Here is a 20,943-nt window from a genome sequence, read left to right as displayed (position 1 = left end):
GTCAAGATTTCTGAGGCTCTAACCTGGTCCCAACATATCAATGCAGCTATAAAGAAGGCAAGACAGCAGCTATGTTTCATTACGAGTTTGAGGAGATTGATTTGTCATCCAAGACACTCAAAAAATTTCTACAAATGTACCGTAGAACATTCTGAGAGGCTGCATCACTGTCTGGAATGGGGGGGGGGGGGGGGGGGGAGGGGGGAGAGACTGCACAGGATCAAAAGAAGCTATGTAAGATTAGTTGGCTCCATCATTACCATCTTCCGTAGCATCCAAGACATCTTCAAGGAGCAGTGCTTCAGAAAGCTGATGTGCACCATTAAGGACCCCCATCACCTGGGACATGCCCTCTTCTCATTGTTACCCTCAGCAAGGAGGTACAGAGCCTGAACACACACACTCAGTGATTCAGGAACAGCTTCTTCTCCTCTGCTGTCTGATTTCTGAATGGATATTGAACCCATAAACACTACCTCACTTTTACTATTTCTGTTCTTGCACTTATTAAATTTAACATATACAGTATGTGTGTATGTGTATATATATATACATATATATATATATATATATATATATATACACATACACACACACACTGTAATTGATTTACTTAATCTGTAATGCATTGAAAAGCTGCCGCTAAGCTAATAAATTTCACAGCATATGCTTGTGATAACAAACCTGATTCTGAAGTCATTGGTATATGTAAAGCAGATATTGATAGGTTCTTGATTAGTAATGTTGTCAAAGGTTACAGGGAGAAGGCAGAGAACTGGGCTGAGAGGCATAATAAATCAGCCATGACAGAATGGCGAAGCAGACTCAATGGGCGAATGGCCTAATTCTGTGCTTTCTATGGTCCTAGACAGACACTCACTGCAGACAGACAACCTTAAAAACCACAAAACATCAGCTTTATTACAATCCCTTGGCTGGAAGGCCACCCCCATATTGTGTTCCTGACCCTCGGTTTCTTGTGGTTCGAGCTCTTTGCTCTGTACACATGGAGCTGCTGTGGGGAAGGTGAACAGACTCACACTGCACCCTGGTGCCCCCTCAAGGGCTGAGTCGGTGGTCCACTCAGCCCCATCTGAAGCTTCTAGCCCAGGCTGATGGCTTGGTACCACTCCAGGAAGCACCTCCCCACTGAGGAGTGAGGGTGACCAGCCACACCAGCACTGCGGCACTTGCCACAGGTTCCTGCAGCCCTGATCACCACTGAAGCAGGCTTCATACGTCCCCCCCACCCCCCCCACCCACGACTGAGCTGCGGCCCATCAGCGGGAGGGGGCACAGAAGAATAGCTGAGGAGGCAGAGTATTGAGGAAGCTTCACCGCCCTCCCGGAGCCTCCACCTCATAGATCTGGCCCCTCTCTCCCACCACCCATAGTCCACTGTACAAGAGGCAGGCAGCAGAGCTGGCTAACTGCCCTCCAAAGAGGTCTTTGATTGCACATAGGCGAGCGCCTTGTCCTTCACCGCCTGTATGCGCTCTGCATTCCCGTGCTTCTTCTCATAGTCCAGGTAGCGCTTGAAGAAAAACTTGATCTTCTTAGGAGCTGCCTTGAGGCTCACAGCTCTGTCCAGGAGGTGCCTACGGGACAGGAGGGAGAAAGGATGTCAGTCTGTACTCAGAGGCCACAGGTTTTCCAATCTCGGAGACACTGGCGTACTTTAGTGGCCGGCTGTTGGGATGTTAAGCTGAAGTTGTACAAGATGTTGGTGAATCCAAATTTGAAACAATGTGTGCATTTCTGGTCACCTACCTACGGGAAAGATATCAGAAAACGTTACAGAAAATTTACAAGGATGTTGCTGGGATTTGAGTTATACGGAAAGGCTGAACAGGTCAGGATATATTCCTGGAAGCGTAGGAGAATGAGGGGAGATATGATAGAGCCAAAGTATATGAAATTATGAGGGGTACAGATAGGGCAAAAGCAAGGTGTTTTTTTTTCCAGAACTAGAACGAGAGGTCATAGGTTTAGAGTGAAAGGTGAAATGTTTAAGGGGAACCCAGGCAGGAACTTCTTCACTCAGAGGGTGGTGTGCGTGTAGAACAAGCAGCCAGCGGAAGTGGTGGATGTAGTTTTGATTCCAACATTTAAATGGTTTGGATAGGTACATGGATGGAGGGGTAGGGTCCAGGTGTAAGTTGATGGGACTATACAGAATACTTTAGTGTGGTAAACAGGCTGAAGGGCCTGTTTCTCTGCTGTAATACTCTATGGCCACTCCAACACTGTTCTAATCTTTGAGAGCAGGGGGCTGGAGACAGTGTGTTGTCAGAGGATAGCAGCAGTTGAGGAGGGGATGTATTGTTTTCTTCCTCGGACAATTGGGAGGGGGTGGAGAGCAGGAGATCGTCCGGTCCAAAGACGGGAACAGTTGGGGAGGGTTCGCAGTACTGAGCCGGAGATGGGTCTGATCAGTCGACGCTGTTGGTAAGCAGGTGCTGAAGCTGACCGTGCTCTGTGAAAAGGGCTGCACACCAGATCCTGGTTTGTCCCTGAACTATGCAACAGGCCTGGGTAGTGCCAATGTGTTCAACCTGTCAGACTAAGGGTCAGCCAAGAGAGACCTGGCACCCTGTGGGCAAACCCCACAGAACTGGAACACAGTCAGAAGGTTTGGGGAGAGACCATTCACTGCTCTCCCTGACCCAGTGTCGGGGTGGGGAGGAACAGGATGAAGAAATACAAGGTGAGGGGCAGCTGAAGCCTCAGGGTGTGGGAGCGACCGGGAGTTTAACCTGCTGGACTAGGACCGAGAGGACCAGCTGAAGGATCTCAGTTCAAAACGTTGACTGTAGTCTTTTCCACAGATGCTGCCTGGCCTGCCGAGTTCCTCCAGCATTTTTTGTGTGTTGTTTTGAGCAAGTCCAACCCACCTCACTTCCTCCTGGCTGCCAAACTTCACCAGCATGTCGATGTAGACTGACCACAGGTCGGTGCGCTTCGGGTAACTGCTCAACGTGTTCTCAAACAGAGCCTTCGCCCGCTCCGCATCACCCAGTCGGAAATCCAGCTGTGCAAACTTGACAATGACGTCAACATCTGAAACGGCAGAGGAAGGGATGGTAAGGCGAGGACCAGGTATGGAAACTGGAACAAGGCACACTGCACGAGGGTGCAGGGGACAGTTACCAGGATGCTGCCTGGACTAGAGAGCATGTCTTTGAGGACAGATTGAGCAAGCTAGGGATTTTCCCTTTTGAACAAAGGAGGATGAGAGACAACTCAATAGAGATATAAAAGATGATAAGTAGCCCAGATTGAGTGGCCAGCCAGAGGCTTTTTACCAGGGTGGAAATGGTTAATATGAGGAGGCATAATTTTAAGGTGATTGGAGGGAAGTATATATAGGGAAGATGTCAGAGGAGGTTACTCTGGTTTCCTACCACAGTCCAAATACGTACAGGTAAGGGTTAGTGAGTTGTGGGGATGCTATATTGGTACCAGAAGAATGGCAACACTTGTGGACTTACCCCAACATGTCCTAGGATGCAAATAACACATCTTGATGTATAGGAGACAAATAAAAATAAGCTTTAATCTTTAAGATACTCAGCTCACACCAGCCTGGCCAGTGGGAAGGAAGAAAATTACAGGAAGTTTTCATACACAAAGTGGAAAAGAAAGACTCTCACTCTCAAAGTCCAGAGGTTTAGTGGGCTATCTCTGGATGATCAGTTTTGCTGGAAGAGGGAAAGGAGTGATGTTTGAGATGTAATCGGTCAGTGTCTGATCGCCTGAAGCAGCTGGTTCAGGAGATAAATGATGTCTCCTTATTAAGACCTCTGACAAGTGGTGGAAAACAATAACTGAAGCCCATCCCAATGCAGCAGACAAGGAACCACAGAACTTCAACCATGCATTGGCAGCTCCCTGGACAGGACTGTTGGGAGTGCAAGAGGTTCTGCAGATGCTGGAAATCCAGAGCAAATTACAAAATTCTGGAGGAACTCAGCAGATCAGGAGGAGGAATAAACAGGTGAAGTTTCAGAGAGTCCCAGCCAAAAATGTTCATCTTCATAGATGCTGCCTGACCTGCTGCATTCTTCCAGCAGGATTGTTAGGAGCTTTGGCAAACAGGAACTGATGAAATGCAGCCAAGTATGATTTACACCCTTTTCCCACACCAACTCCAACTTACGCTCTTTCTTTGGTAGACATTTGAGAGCTCTCTGCAGTAGGGTATGGCTGCCCTCGCCGCGCCCCTGCTTCATGAGGAAGGCAGCATAGCTCAGCCAAACGGCGCTCTCCTGACGGAACCGTTTCAGCATGGTGTTGTACAAGGCATCTGCTTGCTTGTAAAACAGAACACACAGCACAACAGATTAGACAATGCTTGAAATTACATAGAAAACATACAGCACAATACAGGCCCTTCAGCCGAACATGTCCCTACCTTAGAACTACCTAGGCTTTACCCATAGCCCTCTATTCTTCTAAGCTCCACGTAGCCATCCAGGAGTCTCTTAAAAGACCCTATTGTTTCTGCCTCCACCACCGCCGCCAGCAACCCATTCCACGCACCCACCGCTCTCTGCGTAAAAAACTTACGTGTGACATCTCCTCTGCATCTGCTTCCAAGCATCTTAAATCCATACCCTCTCGTGCTAGCCATTTCAGCCCTGGGGAAAAGCCTCTGACTATCCACACGATCAATGCCTCTCATTATCTTATACACCTCTATCAGGTCACCTCTCATGCTCCGTTGCTCCAAGGCAAGAAGACTGAGTTCACTCAATCTATTCTCATAAGGCATGCTCCCCAATCCAGGCAACATCCTTGTAAATCTCCTCTGCACCTTTTCTACGGATTCCACGTCCTTCCTATAGTGAGGTGACCAGAATTGAGCACGGTACTCCAAGTGGGGTCTGACCAGGGTCCTATATAGCTGCAACATTACCTTTCGGCTCTTAAATTCAATCCCACAATTGATGAAGGCCAATGCACCATATGCCTTCTTAACCACAGAGCCAACCTGCGCAGCAGCTTTGAGCATCCTATGGACTCGGACCCCAAGATCCCTCTGATCCTCCACACTGCCAAGAGTCTTACCATTAATACTATATTCTGCCATCATATTTGACCTACCAAAATGAACCACCTCACACCTATCTGGGTTGAACTCCATCTGCCACTTCTCAGCCCAGTTTTGCATCCTATCAATATCCTGCTATAACCTCTGACAGCCCTAAACACTATCCACAACACCCCCAACCTTTGTGTCATCAGCATATTTACTAACCCATCCCTGCACTTCCTCATCCAGGACATTTATAAAAATCACAAAGGGTAGGGGTCCCAGAACAGATCCCTGAGGCACTCCACTGGTCACCGACCTCCACGCAGAATATAACCCGTCTACAACCACTCTTTGCCTTCTGTGGGCAAGCCAGTTCTGGATCCACAAAGCAACGTCCCCTTGGATCTCATGCCTCCTTACTTTCTCAATAAGCCTTGCATGGGGTACCTTATCAAATGCCTTGCTGAAATCCATATACACTACATCTATGGCTCTATCTTCATCAATGTGTTTAGTCACATCCTCAAAAAATTCAATCAAGCTCATAAGGCACGACCTGCCTTTGACAAAGCCATGCTGACTATTCCTAATCATATTATGCCTCTCCAAATGTTCTTAATTCCTGCCCCTCAGGATCTTCTCCATCAACTTACCAACCACTGAAGTAAGACTCATTGGCCTATAATTTCCTGGGATATCCCTACTCCCTTTCTTGAATAAGGAATTAACATCCGCAACCCTCCAACCCGTTGAGCCAAAGCCTTCCTACTCTGTCAACCACTACTCCGACACACGCTCTGCAAATCCGTCTTCCTTTTAAACTCTTCCTGCTGTTCTCACTGGCTGACCTCCACGCATTATTCAGGGTAACAGTTTCACAGTCTACAAACCCCCAGTCCAAACAGGATGGCACAACAATAAATGTCTTCCTACCTTGTACTTCTCAGACCTGGTGTAGATGTTGGCCAGTTGCTGGAAGACTTTCAGGGGTTCACTGTACTGTACAGCCCGTTCAAACACTTTGGCCAGCGACTCCTCTGTGCCGTAGAGATTCTCCAGGTTGAGCAGAGCCACCCAGATGTTCAACTTCTCTTGCTCCTCCCTGGACAAGCAGAACAACAACTTAATGGCGAAAGGGGAAATATTTTAGGGGAACATGAGGGGAAGAACCTCTTCACTCAGAGTGGTGAAAGCGTAGAACAAACTGCCAGCAGAAGTAGTGGATGTGGGCTTGATTTCAATATTAAAGAGAATACATGGGTTGGAGGGGTGTGGAGGGATATGGTCCAGGTACATGTTGGTGGGATAGGCAGAATAATTGTTTGGGACAGAATAGATGGGCTGAAGGGCTTGGGCCTGAGCTGTAGTGCTCTATGACTCTATAACAACAGCTGAGGGTGAGCACGGGAGGGAGGAACTGAACAGACACAGAGGGCAACACCCGAGGAAGGAGGCCAGACAGAGAAAGCGATGTTGTCAGGATTTGAGGGAATGAAACATACGGAGAGGTTGCTCGAATTTTAGTCCCTGGAGCATAGGAGACTGAGAGACGATCTTAACAACGTTCATAAAATCATGAGGGGTGAATGCACGCAGTATTTTCCCATAGAACAGTACAGGCCCTGCGGCCTACAATATTGTGTTAACCCTTTAGTCAACTCTAAGATCAATCCAACTCTTCTCTCCTGTACAACCCTCCAGGGTCTGGGAAATCATGAACTAAGAAGATTTAAGGTAAGAATTAAAAGTGACATAAGGGACAACATTTTCTACCTAGATGCTGGTCCCTTTATGCAATCAACTTCCCACAGTGGTTGGGACAGCTACATATAAGAAACCTTTAGAAGATACGAGTCAAACATGGGCAAATGGGATATCTGTATCATTTGCGAAAGGGCCTGTTTTCGTGGTGTATGACTCTAAACTGGAATTGAAACTGGTTGGACAGAAAGGTGGTTTCTATTCAGACTCTGGATCACAATAATACTGTGCATGGGCTGGTTTGTCCATGGTAAGGACAGCACACAATGGTACAGTGATCAGCACAGCCGCTCTACACCACCAGCAGACGGCTCAACCACTGCCACTATCTGTAAGGAGTTTGTACATTCTCCCCATGACTATATGGGTCTCCTCTGGGTGCTCCGGTTTCCCCCCCCCCAAATTCCAAAGACATACGGTTAGGGTTAGCAAGTCGTGGGTGGGCAATGTTGGCACTGGACGTGTGGCAACGCATTTCAATGTACATGTGACAAATAGAGCAAATCTTTATTTGACGGCGCAGATAAAGGGAATTTTTGCTTGAAAAAGTATTTTTAAAAGAACAATTGAGCTAGTAATTGAAGAGGAAATCATGAGAGAGATGGAGAAGATTAGACAGATACTGAAAAAAGACGAGGACCGTGAATTTCCTGAGCTCCGACCAAGGGTCTTCAGTCAGAAACGTTAGTTGTTTTTCTTCCCACTGATGCAGTCTGACCTGCTTAGTATTTCCAAAAACTTCTGTTTGTATTACAATCGCAGGGCATGGAATAGATGGCAGAACTCTTCCATTCTGTGAAAGGACAGAGATATGGCCAGGGTTTGGAGGACAGGAGTGTGTGTGGGGTTCAAGACTCCATCTATCCCCCTCCAAAGAAGGAAGGGGCAATCTGAGCTGGGCCCTCCCACCACCTGAGGACCACAGAACCTTGCACAGCCCTTAACAAACTCTTACCTGAAGGAGATGGTTTTCAGGGCTCGTTCGGCCACAGCACGAGCCTTCTCGATCTCGGTGGCGTGCAGGTGGAACACCATGTACTGCATCCAGACAATGGAACTGTTGGGGGAGCCGAGGACCAGGCGATCGAAGTCGTCTGCTGTCTGCGGTTGCCGAGTGGGGTCCAGCAGCTGTTGCTCCATCCGGTCCAGCTCCTTCTCAGCCCGCCGCTTCCGTGTCTCCTTCTCCCTCCGGCTCAGTCTGGGCTGCAAGGTCAGAATTCCATACCCTGAGCAAAGACCAGCTCCCCTCTCACTCCCCATCCCCCAATCCCATACCACATGGAGATCAGGGACCCACCAACTCTTATCAGTCGAGGACAGGGAAGGAAGGGCATCTTCCTAACCCACTCACAGCCCCCAGTGCCCAGAATTACATCTGCAGAAATAACTACACACCAATTCAGGAATCTTCACTGGGTTACGGGTCACATATGCTCTCCCTCAAATCCACCCCCCCCCTCAAATCATCTATTCCACACTCACCATGGGCCCCCTCTCTGTGTTTCTATGCCTTCTTCCCCATCTCCCTCACAACTTCAATCCCTCAAGTTGCCCGAACACCTCAGCCACTATGCACCCCCCCCCCACCCACTGGAGGTCACACCTCATCTTGGTCACCCATGGTTACTGTTGCTCCCACTCTGTCCTTTGCTCCCCAGTGCTCGTCACACGCCCATCACCTCAAGCACTTCCTCATTTGCCCTCCTTCTGTTTCTGTCCTCACTGACCCCATCTCCCACTTGCTACACCTCCCCGACAGACCTCCACCCCACCCCTTGATGGCTGGACCGATTCTCCTGGTGAACATAGACAGCACATTGTTTATATCTGGAGATACAACACAGTAACAGGCATTTCTGCTCCAGTAAGCCCGAGCTATACAACTACACACATGTACGACCAATTAACCTACTAGCCCACATGCACTTGGAATCTGGGAGGAAACCCACACAGTCACATCATTACCAAACTTTTTATTCAACGGTTTTTGAATTAAAAAATTTTAACTCCCATGATTTCATTTCATGTTTCTAATCCATATTCTGAGTTCCTGGATATATCTTCATGAACCCCTAACATAATGCCTCAGGCATTAATATTCCCCCCCACCCCCCATGTTGTCTGGAGGTCTCCAGCCTGGTAACCAACTCCTAAATCTGTCCTGTACCTTCCCAGTGACCCATGTTATTTCCTGTCGTTTAGCAGGCCGCCACAAATTGAGTGCCTTCTGATTCATCACTGGTCACTCTGCAGAGGGCGGTCACCCCTCCCTTCCCCAGAGCCCGCACCCCCCACCGATCAACTTGTCGTCAGCACGGGCAGCGAAGACGGCACCGTCCTACCTCAGTGTCCACGCCCTGCTCCTCCTCACTGTCTGAGTTCAGGTCTTCCTCTGCCTTCATCATGGGGGCAACGGTGCTTAAACTCGCACCCCAAGCAAAGCTGCTGGACAGCTGGAGTCTGGGGGCCTTTGGTTTCGGCTGCTCCTGTTAGAGACCAGGGCAGAGGAAAGAGAAGATGTTATCTGAGAGTCTGGAATAAATACAATGCAATAGCCCACAGAATAAAACTAAAGGAGGTGCCACACGTTCATTCTTCGGCCATAGGTGACCTTCCCAAGGGGCCTCGACACGGGGCTAAAACTTGCAAGAGAAGCTAAGGCTCCTGATGAATTGCACCCAGTCACAGCTTTGAGTGGCTTCACACATCAAGGAGAATAACTCAGGCAGAGTGATAAACCACGGGTAAAATCCACATATTTCACTGTATGCTTTGATGCGCATGTGAATTTCTGAAAATGTAACCTCCTTAATCTTTAAAAGTGCTCACGAAGCAGATGGGGTCACATTTGATGCAGAGATTCCCCGAACTAGGCCAAAGTTGTGATGTGGTACTGAGGGAGTGCTCACAGTGGACAGTGCCACTCTCTTTCCTCATGTCTACGCAAACACTAAATTCTCAACAAGTACATTTCTCTCACATTACAATGATGAGAAGGATTGACATGAGTTTCTCTGGAGAATGAAGCAGTGTGGGTATTGAGAGGGTAGGGCAGTATCAGGATTAATGAATTCTGATGATGTTCTGCAGGCTGGTGGCTTCACTGCAGCAACGGCCACTTTCCCCAAATTGCTGATGGCAACGTGGGTGGGACACTGAGAGTTCCCACGGTCTTCTTCAGAAGCCATTGCAGCTGGCAGCTTCTTTTCGGAAGATGTTCGACTGAGCTGGTTGAAGAGGAATCAATACAACAGAAATGGGTGCAGGACATTAAAGGGCGGTGAAAGTGTTGAATGAGCTACCGGCAGACATAGTGGGATGTGGGTTGGATTTCAACACTGAAGAGAAGTTTCAATAATTACACGGATGGAAGGGGTACGAAAGGCTAAGGTCTGGGTGCAGGTGGATAGGACGAGGCAGAATAATAGTTTAGCACAGATTAGATGGCCAAAGGACCCATTTCTGTGCTGTGACCTGGTGATGCTTTAACTGAGAGGAACAGCGTGTTGGACCAGTGTTACAGCCCCGGGAAGTTAATCGTAACCCAGTCCTGTGCAGGGGTTATAAACTATGAGGCTCACCTTAACGTCACCATCACTCTCCCCTTCTTCCTCCCGACAGTAGACACCTAATCCGCTATCACGCTCCTCCAAGCATCGTTTCTTCGCTGTCTTCAACTTTTTGGAGAGCGGCTGAAAGGAGAGCGAGCACAAGTGGAACCAGTGTTAAGCTAAAGCACGGTGATCACGCCATACATTCATGCAGACAGGACTAGCCAATAAAGTGGTTCACAAGGTAGATGGGCACTGGGCTTTGTCAGTGAAGTACCGGATGGTACAGAATATCGATAGGCCAGAATGTTTAAAGTCCTAGTCACCACTCTACAGGATGCAATAGCACCAGTTGTACATGGGGCAAGATTCACAAGAACATTGCCAGCTGGGGAATTGTAGCTCTGAGAAGCTGACTAGGCGGTTGTTGTTGGGACCGAATAAAAAGGGTGATTTACCCGACATGTATCAAGTGACAATAGGTTGAGATGGATGAAGTAAACAAAGCAAATGCTGGAAATAATCACCAGGTCAGGCAGTCTCTTATGACACAAGAGACCATTCAGCCCACACAGCCAATGCTGGCCTTCAGAGCGCTCCCATCCAACTCACTGTCTCTTTTATTCTCTGTAACCTAGTCTCCCTCGCATGACCATCATCTCTCCCAGGTCTCCTGACAAGAGCCTACATAATGGGTAGTGTAACCCATTGGCTGGCACGTCTTTGGGATGCGAGGGGAACCCACCAGTCACAGGGAGAATGTGTAAGCTCCACACAGACGGTGCCAGGGGTCAGGATGGAGCCCGGTTCAGTGGAGCTGTGAGACTGCAACACCAGTCCACCCGAGTCATTTAATGAGGAGAGACACTAAACTAATACAAACACAAAACACTGCAGGAACTGAGCGGGTTAGGCTGCACCTCTGGAGGGAAATGGTTACAGGATGTTTGGGGTCAAGTTTCCAAACAGTAGCCTGGATATAGGGTGCAAGTTAAATCAAGAGTTAAAACTGGCATGTCGCAAAGGTAATACTATGGTTGTTATGGGGGATTTTAACATGCAGGTAGACTGGGAAAATCAGGTTGGTACTGGACCCCAAGAAAGGGACTTTGTGGAGAGCCTCAGAGATGGATTCTTACAGCAGTTTGTATTACAGCCTACCAGGGAGAAGGCAATTCTGGATTTAGTGTTGTGTAATGAGCCAGATTTGATGAGGGAACTCGAGGTAAAGGAGCCATTAGGAGGTAGTGACCATTATAGGATAAGTTTTAATCTACAATTTGAGAGGGACATGGGAAGATCGGAAGTGTTAGTATTACAGTTGAACAAAGGGGTCTATGGACACATGAAGGAGGAGCTGGCCAAAGTTGACTGGAAAGATACCCTAGCAGGGATGACAGTGGAACAACAATGTCAGGTATTTCTGGATATTATACAGAAGGTGCAGGATCAGTTCATTCCAAAGAGGAAGAAAGATTCTAAGGGGAGTAAGGGGTGACCGTGGTTGACAAGAGAAGTCAAGGACAGTATAAAAATAACAGAGAGGAAGTATAACATAGCAAGGATGAGCGGGAAGCCAGAGTATTGGGAGACTTTTAAGGAGCAACAGAAGATAACTAAAAGGGCAATACGGGGGGAAAAGATGAGGTACAAAGGTAAGCTAGCCCAGAATATAAAGGATAGTAAAAGCTTCTTTAGGTATGTGAAGAGGAAAAAATTAGTTAAGACCAAAGTTGGGCCCTTGAAGACAGAAACGGGTGAAATTATGATGGGGAACAAGGAAGTGGCAGACGAGTTGAACAGGTACTTTGGATCTGTCTTCACTAGGGAAGACGCAAACAATCTCCCAGATGTAATACTGGCCAGAGGACTTAGGGTAACAGAGGAACTGAAGGAAATTTGCATTAGACAGAAAATGGTTTTGGGTAAACTGATGGGACTGAAGGCTGATAAATCCCCAGGGCCTGATGGTCTGCATCCCAGGGTACTTAAGGAGGTGGCTCTAGAAATTGTGGACGCATTGGTAATCATTTCCCAATGTTCTACAGATTCAGGATCAGTTCCTGCAGATTGGAGGGTAGCTAATGTTATCCCACTTTTTAAGAAAGGAGGGAGAGAGAAAACAGGCAATTATAGACCAGTTAGTCTGATATCAGTGGTGGGGAAGATGCTGGAGTCAGTTATAAAAGATGAAATAGCGGCATATTTGAAAAGCAGTAGCAGGATAGGACCAAGTCAGCATGGATTTATGAAGGGGAAATCATGCTTGACTAATCTTCTGGAAGTTTTTTTGAGGATGTAACTATGAAAATGAACATGGGAAAGCCAGTGGACGTAGTGTATCTGGACTTTCAGAAAGCCTTTGATAAGGTCCCACACAGGAGGTTAATGGGCAAAATTAGAGCACATGGTATTGGGGATAGGGTACTGACCTAGACAGAGAATTGGTTGGCAGACAGGAAACAAAGAGCAGGGATTAACAGGTCCTTTTCAGAATGGCAGGCAGTGACTAGTGGGGTACCGCAAGGCTCGGTGCTGGGACCACAGCTATTTATAATATACATTAATGATTTAGATGAAGGGAGTAAAAGTAACATTAGCAAATTTGCAGATGACACAAAGCTGGGTGACAGTGTGAAATGTGAGGAGGATGTTATGAGAATGCAGGGTGACTTGAACAGGCTGGGTGAGTGGGCAGATGCATGGCAGATGCAGTTTAACGTGGATAAATGTGAGGTTATCCACTTTGGTGGCAAGAACAGGAAGGCAGATTACTATCTGAATGGTGTCAAGTTAGGAACAGGGGAAGCACAATGAGATCTGGGTGTCCTTGTTCATCAGTCACTGAAAGCAAGCATGCAAGTACAGCAGGCAGTGAAGAAAGCTAATGGCATGTTGGCCTTCATAACAAGGGGAGTTGAGTATAGGAGCAAAGAGGTCCTTCTGCAGTTGTACAAGGCCCTGGTGAGACCCCACCTGGAGTATTGTGTGAAGTTTTGGTCTCTAAATTTGAGGAAGGACATTCTTGCCATGGAGGGAGTGCAGCGTAGGTTCACTGGGTTAATTCCAGGGATGGTGGGAATGTCAAGATCTCAAGATTGGAGCGACTGGGCTTGTATACACTGGAATTTAGAAGGATGAGAGGGGATCTGATTGAAACATATAAGATTATTAAGGGATTGGACAGCCTGGAGGCAGGAAACATGTTCCAGATGTTGGGGGAGTCCAGAACCAGAAACCACAGTTTAAGAATAAGGGGTAGAAAATTTAGAACGGAGCTGAGGAAAAATTTTTACAACAGAGGGTTGTGGTTCTGTGGAATGCTCTGCCTCAGAAGGCAGTGAAGGTCAATTCTCTGGATTCTTTCAAGAAAGAGTTAGATAGAGCCCTTAAAGATAGTGGAGTCAAGGGATATGGGGAGAAGGCAGGAACAGGGTACTGATTGTGGATGATCAGCCATGATCACAGTGAATGGCGATGCTGGCTCAAAGGGCTGAATGGCCTACTCCAGCACCTGTTGTCTATTGACTGAAGTGGTGTGTTTAAACTATCAGTAATGCAAGAGATTGGCAGATTCTGTAAATCTTCAACGACACACAGAAAACACTGGAGGAACTCAGTGGGCCAGTACATGGAGGGAAATGGACAGTCGACATTTCAGGTCAACACCCTTCACCACACTGGAAACAAATAGAGTGCAAACACTTCAGCAGAGTCCAGCACCTGATCCCTCTCCGAATCTCTCCGCTTGCGTTTCCCGATCTCAGCCACCTCCACCTCAGCTTCCTTCATCTCCTTGCATAACAAGCGGAGTGAGGCCGGTAGCAGGTCTGGCTTCTTCGTGTCTCGAGGGAGAAGTGAAAGTCCCACATAACCTGCCTGGTCCGTGGTGCTATGGAGAGAACCGAAAGAAATCCATCAAACAAGTGAATGCACATGCACCAGGAGACCCCTTAAACATTGCAGGCCTGTGCGTTAGGCTGCACCACTGTAGCCTTTCCAGGCTCAAATACCCATGTGGCTCCTCATGGGTGTCAAGGAACGATCCCAGAAATGACCAACTTCAACTAACTGATCTCCTTAAAAAGGAAGGTTACAGGGAGACATTGAGATCAAACCATTGAGGAGAAATGGTCTCCACTGGCCGGTCATGGGCTAACCTGATAAGGAAGGTAATAACAGAATGCAGAAACTGGAGATTTTTCAATTGCAGCATTTGCAATGCATCCCTGCATCTGTGGGGCCCAATTCACGAGGAAGAATTAAAGGAAATTTAGGTACTGGTGGGGTGGGGAGAATAATTACTAAGCCATCCAGAAGTGGGATGACCTGGGTAACTCTTACAAAAGAACCAGTACAGGTACAGAGTTTCAAACTGCCTCAGCCGGTGCTTTTAAGACCTCAGCATCCTTTCCCCATGCTGCACACGTTTCACCTCTCTACGTTTCCTCGGTGTAGCTCAATCCCTTCACTGTAGCCACCCACAGGGTAAACATCAGCCATCCATACGATTGCTGAGCCCAAACCAGAACCGCACCCCACCCCCAAACACACGCCAGTGGTGTCTTCACCATGGCAACGGCATAGTCACCTCTCAGTACTTCAGCAGTACGGGGGAGTGCCAAGCTTGGGATCTCACCGATCCATACAAATCTCCACTGTCAGATTGTGGGTTAACCTAGTGAATCTACAACATCAGGTTAACCCATGATCTCAAAGCATGAAATCCCTCTTAAAAGGGACAGGTTCAGTATCACTTTTCTAGACCAATGAATGGTAACACAGCCAGCTCAGCTCACACACTCCCAAGTATCTCTTACCTCAGTACTTTGACCGTCACCAATTTTCCCTTTGGGATATGTTCCTGATAGAGTCGGTTATCGTTGACCAAGTAGTCAGTGACATGCTGATACTGAACAAGACCCGACAAGGAGGTTGAAAGGCTGAAATATAAAGATAACAAGCTGAAGGAGGTGCACTGCTTGTCGTACTATAAAGCATATTCCTATACTCTGATTACATCACGTCTTTCACACTCGATAACCTTAAACTACAGGCTGCCACCACACACTGGCAACGGACTTCTTTGAGAATAAGTGCGAAGTGGGAAATAAATTTCAAGTATGCACACACAAACTTACAGCAGACCTCAGAAACGTATTTCTCTGCAGCACAGATAATCAGTTGGGCCAGGGGGACCCAGGGCACAGATTTTCAGATCAAAAGTCGAATCAGCAGGCAGATAGTAGAAGCAAAGAGTTAGTGCTTCGGGTCAAGGATCTTTGGTCAGACCTGGGGACTCAGGAAACAAGTCACAGAGAGGGTGGGGAAGGGACACACAAGACCAAAGGGATGCCTCTGCCAGAGTGCCAGGACTGACAATGGGAGAAGCTGCTGATGAAGCCATTTCATTGACAGCTCAGTGAGGACAGGCAGGAAGAAAGAACACAAGGCGGAGGATGTAAAAGTTGGGATGTGCACAGCTCTGGCAAGTTAGGCCACACCAGTGAGGAAGAAAATCAGAGTGAGAATTACAGGTGGACGACCTACAGCTGAACTAAAGGCATCGCAGATTCAGAGTCATAGAAATAAGACCCTTGGCCAATCTAGTCCATACCAAACTGTTATTCTGCCCAGTCCCATTGACAGCGCCTGGACCATAACTCTCCATACCACTCTCATCCATGCACTTATCCGGGTTCCTCCTTAATTTTGCAGCCGCAGTTCAGTCACACACTCTGCAAGCTAAGCATGGGGTTTGCTGCTAGAACCCATACCGGGGTTTGATCAGACCGTGTACCTTATTGTCACTTTCTCCTGAAGTGTAACACATTCTACATTTCGTTATTGTTTTAACACTTGCACTGCTGAAGTGATTTGATCTGTACGGACGGGTGTGCAAGACAAGTTTTTACATACTGTACCTTGGTATATATCATGAAAATAAAAGTGTTACAGATTTACTTTGCTGAAACAGCTGGATGTCAATATAATTCTACAAATCTCCCTTCCTTCACACTCAGCCTGCTGTTTTGTAGAGCATTTCTCAAGCCTGTCCCTTCTCTCTGCGTGGTTCTAAGCTCTCAGAACCAACACTATCTCTGTGGATCATCTGTTTGTCCACTCGAGAACCTCTGCAACCTTTTCCCAAAATGGAGCTTAGGCAGACCAAAATGGAACTTGTATTGCATACTGTTTCTACAGATCAATTCATTATAATATAGCAGTGGTTAAACAGTAAACGAGTGCAGAATCACAATCAAGAGAAAATCTGCAGATGCTGGAAATCCAAACAACACACAAAATGCTGGAGGAACTCAGCAGGCCAGGCAGCATCTGTGGAAAAGAGTAAACAGTCGATGTTTCTGGTTGAAACCCTTCATCAAGACTGAAGAAAAAAGATGAGGTCAGAGTGAGAATGTGGGGGGAGAAGAGGAAGAAATACGAGGCTGTAGGTGCTAGGTGAAAGTGGGAAGGGGTTGGGGTGAAGTGAAAGTGCTGGGAAGTCAATTGGGGAAAGAGATAAAGGGCTGGAGAAGGGGGAATCTGATGGAGAGGACAGAAGGCCATGGAGGAAATGGAAGGGTGAGGAGCACCAGAGGGAGGTGATGGGCAGGTAAGGAGATAAGGTGAGAGAGGGAAATGGGAATGGGGAATGGTGGGGTGGGGGAGTGAGCGTTTCGAGAAATTCATGAAATCAATGCTCACGTCACCAGGTTGGAGGTTACCCAGACGGAATATAAGGTGCTGCTCCTCCAATCTGAGTGTGGCCTCATCGTGGCAGTAGAGGCGGCCGTGGACAGACGTGTTGGAATGGGAATGGAAAGTGGAATTAAAATGGGTGACCACTGGGAGATCCCACTTTTTCTGACAGCAGGAGCTCATGAAAGTGTTCTCACCCGTGTTCAGAAGGCCACAATGGGAGCACTGAATGGTAGTGAGGGAGGAAGTGTAGGGACAGGTGTAGCACTTGTTCTGCTTGCAAGGGTAAGTACCAGGAGGGAGATCAGTGGGATGGGATGAATAGACAAGTGAGTTGCATGGGGAGTGATCCCAGCAGAAAGTAGAGTGGGGGGGGAAGGGGGGAGGAAAGATGTGCAGATGTGCTTGGTGGTGGGATCCCACTGAAGATGGCAGAAGTTAAAGAGAATTATGCATTAGACACTGATGGGGTGGCAGGTGAGGACAAGAAGAACCCTATTCCTGGTGGGGTGGCAGGAGGATAGCGTGCGCGAAATGGGAAAGATGCCAGTGAGGGCAGTGTTGATGGTGGAGGAAGGGAAGCCCCTTTCTTTGAAGGAGGACGACATCTGGAATGAAAAGCCTCACTCTGATAGCAGGTGCTGCAGATGCTGAGGAACTGAGAGAAGGAGATGACGTTCTTACAAGTAACAGGGTGGGAATAGTCCAGACAACTGTGAGAATTTGTGGGTAAAGAGTGCAGAATAATGTGTTACAGTTACAGAGAATGTGTAGGGCAGGGAGACAATAAGATGCAAGAACATAACAAGGTCGATTGTTAGGTCAAGGCTCCATGTTATTGTACCAGAAAACCATTGAATCATCTTATAATCATATAAGAGTCTGGTGGTATGTGCTTTTAAGCTTTTGTACCATCTGCCTGATGGGAGAAGGGCGAAGGGAGAATGTCTGGGGCAGGGGGTCTTTATGCTGGCTGCTTATTGAGGCAGAAGTGTAGACAAAGTCTATAGAGGGGAAGCTGGCTTCCACGGTGTGCTGAGTTGTGTCCACAAATCTCTGCAGTTTACTTATGGTCATGGTTAGAGCACGTACTATACCAAGCCATTATGCACCCAGACAGGATGCTATCTATGGTGCATCGATAGAAATTGATGAGGGTCAAAGGGAACACGCCAATTTCCTTCGCCTCCCAAGGAAGCAGAGCTGCTGCTAAGCTTTCTTGGCTGTGGTGTCAACAAACTGTAGTTGGACCAGGACAGGCGAATGGTAATGTTCACTCCTAGGAACTTAAGGCACTCAAACCTCTACTTCAGCACCACTGATGTAGACAGGAGCATGTGTATCAACCCCCTCCCTGAAGTCAATGACCAGCTCGTTTGTTTTGCTGACATTCAGGGGAAAGCTGTTGTTATGATACTATGTCACTAAGCTCTCTACTCTGACTCATCGCAATCTGTGCTACGGCCCACTACAGTGGCATCATCAGCAAACTCACCTGACAAAAACGCCAAGCTCTCCGATGTCCTTGACGTAACCCCTCAGAATTGCCCCCTTCCGAAGGTCCTTAACTGACATGATCTCGGCATCGCACACCGAAGGCTTCTTTTCAGGGTGAACCCTAGAGGGATCAGACTCACATGAGCATGGAAGACAAATACTCACAAAACAGGAGCGAGGAGATAACTTAAATAGAATCTCATTGAAACACAGGAACAAAGGAACATCACACGCACTGCCTCATAACAAGGAGCACACCATGCCCATTTAGAAATAACCATAAACTCTCATACTTATGCATTGAGGTTCTTGTATAACCAGCAAAAATAATCCTAATATTAAGCAATTTCTAAAAATACTTTCAAATGCAAATTAGTTGCCAACAAACATTTTTTGTTTTATTTTGCTTCTAATTAGCAGCACCATCCTCTGGCACTTCATGTGATGGACAGTACCATCAGTCACTTCATTTATTTTTGATCTGTTTTACATTGATACTGTTAGCCTTAAATATGGAACTGCTAAGTACAGCGTTATTTATAAGAGCAAGGTAATAACATAAGGGAAAGGTGACTTTGCAACGTCCTTTAAATAAATTACTGAACTATGATAAGAAGCAAAGATAGCATGCACAGCCAGTCTTTTACCCAGGGCAGAAATGTGGGGGCACAATTTCAAGGTGATTGGAGGAAAGTATAGAGGGGATGTTAGAGGTAGATTTTTTTTTAACACAGAGAAGGTGCAAACAACATCTACAAAAGTGAAACAAGAACTGAGAACCCAAGAGGACTTTTATTTTAGAAGCAGACAAGACCTTGTAGTTCTTTAAAATTACTGGAGGAATTTTCAGGATAGAGCACGGCTTCAAATTGTACAGAAGACGTGGAGAGTCTGCAGACGGATATAGATAGGTTAAGTGAGTGGGCCAAGGTCTGGCAGATGGAATAAAATGTTGGTAAATGCGAGATCATCCATTTTGGAAGGAATAGAAGAACAGATTATTATTTAAATGGTGAATGATTACTGCATGCTGTTGTGCAGAGGGACGTGGGAGTGCTTGTGCATAAATCACAAAAAGTTGGCTTGCAGGTACAACAGGTTATTAAGAAGGCAAATGGAATGTTGGCCTTCATTGCTAGAGGGATTGAATTCAAGAGCGGGGAGGTCATGCTGCAACTGTACAGGGTACTGGTGAGGCCGCGCCTGGAGTACTGTGTGCAGTTCTGGTCTCCATACTTGAGGAAGGATATACTGGCTTTGGAGGCAGTGCAGAGGAGGTTCACCAGGTTGATTCCAGGGATGAAGGGGTTAAGAGGAGAGACTGTCACCTGGGACTATACTCTCTGGAGTTCAGAAGAATGAAAGGGGATCTTATAGAAACATACAAAATTTTGAAAGAGATAGATAAGATAGAAGTAGGAAAGTTGTTTCCATTGGTAGGTGAGACTAGAACTAGGGGACATTGTCTCAAAATTCCGGGGAGAAGATTTAAGACGGAGATGAGGAGAAACTGTTTTTCCCAGAGAATGGTGAATCTGTGGAATTCTCTGCCCAGGGAAGCAGTTGAGGCTTCCTCACTAAATATATTTAAGAAACAGTTACTTAGGTTTTTACATAGTAAAGGAATTAAGGGTTATGGGGAAAAGGCGGGTAGATGGAGCTGAGTTTATGGACAGATCAGCCATGATCTTATTGAATGGTGGGGCAGGCTCGATGGGCCGGATGGCCTACTCCTGCTCCTATTTCTAATGTTCAAATGTGCAAGGAGATAAGATTTAATATGGAATTTGGGAGGTTTCTTCATTCAGTGATGTGGTTGGGTAAGCAGGTTGGATAATTTAAAAGGGCGGAAGCTGTATATGAGAGAAAAGGAACAGAGAGGTAAAGTGTTCGGAAGAAATGAAAAGAGAAAGATGTGCAACATGTCAGCTGCCAGGGGAGAGAGAGGGAGAATGGCTTTTATATGTTGTATCTTTTACTAAATTCAATCTATCTGTGGAAACTGTGCCCAGGTCTGTGAAAATTCTACATATTGGTGGGATTTGAAGTGTGTGAAATAAGAACGACTTTGCAAAATAATCCTGGAGTCATCACAATTGATCTCGGTTGCTCAGCAGTAAAACAGTAACTGAAGGTGCTGCAAGGCATCAGTGTGTGGCTGGAGGGAGAATAGCCAATCTGGTTTTGGAGAGAGACAGTCAACACAGAATTACAGTGGCCATGCAAGGCAGGGAAGGTAACTTCAACAAGTGCAGTTATAGTTCAAGTTCAATTACCATTCAACTATACACAAATACAGGGTTCTTCCAGGGCCAAGGTGAAAAACACATTACTAACAGCACATGGCACATATGTGCAAAGAAGCACTTCCGGTTATGATTTGAGAAAGAAAAA

General features: G+C 46.8%; 1 protein-coding gene across 1 annotated transcript in view; it reads right to left on the bottom strand.

Annotated features, from left to right (window-relative positions):
* Positions 1-614: 614 nt before the first annotated feature.
* Positions 615-20,943, bottom strand: part of pdcd11 (programmed cell death 11) — a 70,521-nt gene continuing 50,192 nt past the window's right edge. Inside the window, exons 28-37 of the mRNA XM_072239066.1 lie at positions 18,548-18,670; positions 15,171-15,293; positions 14,074-14,242; positions 10,381-10,491; positions 9,142-9,285; positions 7,755-8,002; positions 5,972-6,140; positions 4,160-4,313; positions 2,895-3,060; positions 615-1,598 (exon numbers count right to left, since the gene is read on the bottom strand). Coding sequence (XP_072095167.1) covers positions 1,427-1,598; positions 2,895-3,060; positions 4,160-4,313; positions 5,972-6,140; positions 7,755-8,002; positions 9,142-9,285; positions 10,381-10,491; positions 14,074-14,242; positions 15,171-15,293; positions 18,548-18,670 — 1,579 coding nt within the window. The 3' untranslated portion in view covers positions 615-1,426. The remainder of the gene's footprint in view (positions 1,599-2,894; positions 3,061-4,159; positions 4,314-5,971; positions 6,141-7,754; positions 8,003-9,141; positions 9,286-10,380; positions 10,492-14,073; positions 14,243-15,170; positions 15,294-18,547; positions 18,671-20,943) is intronic.

This window comes from Mobula birostris, chromosome 21 (assembly GCF_030028105.1).
Source record: "Mobula birostris isolate sMobBir1 chromosome 21, sMobBir1.hap1, whole genome shotgun sequence".
In the NCBI taxonomy this organism is placed as follows: Eukaryota; Metazoa; Chordata; class Chondrichthyes; order Myliobatiformes; family Myliobatidae; genus Mobula; species Mobula birostris.
This window is presented reverse-complemented; position numbering and strand designations above follow the sequence as displayed.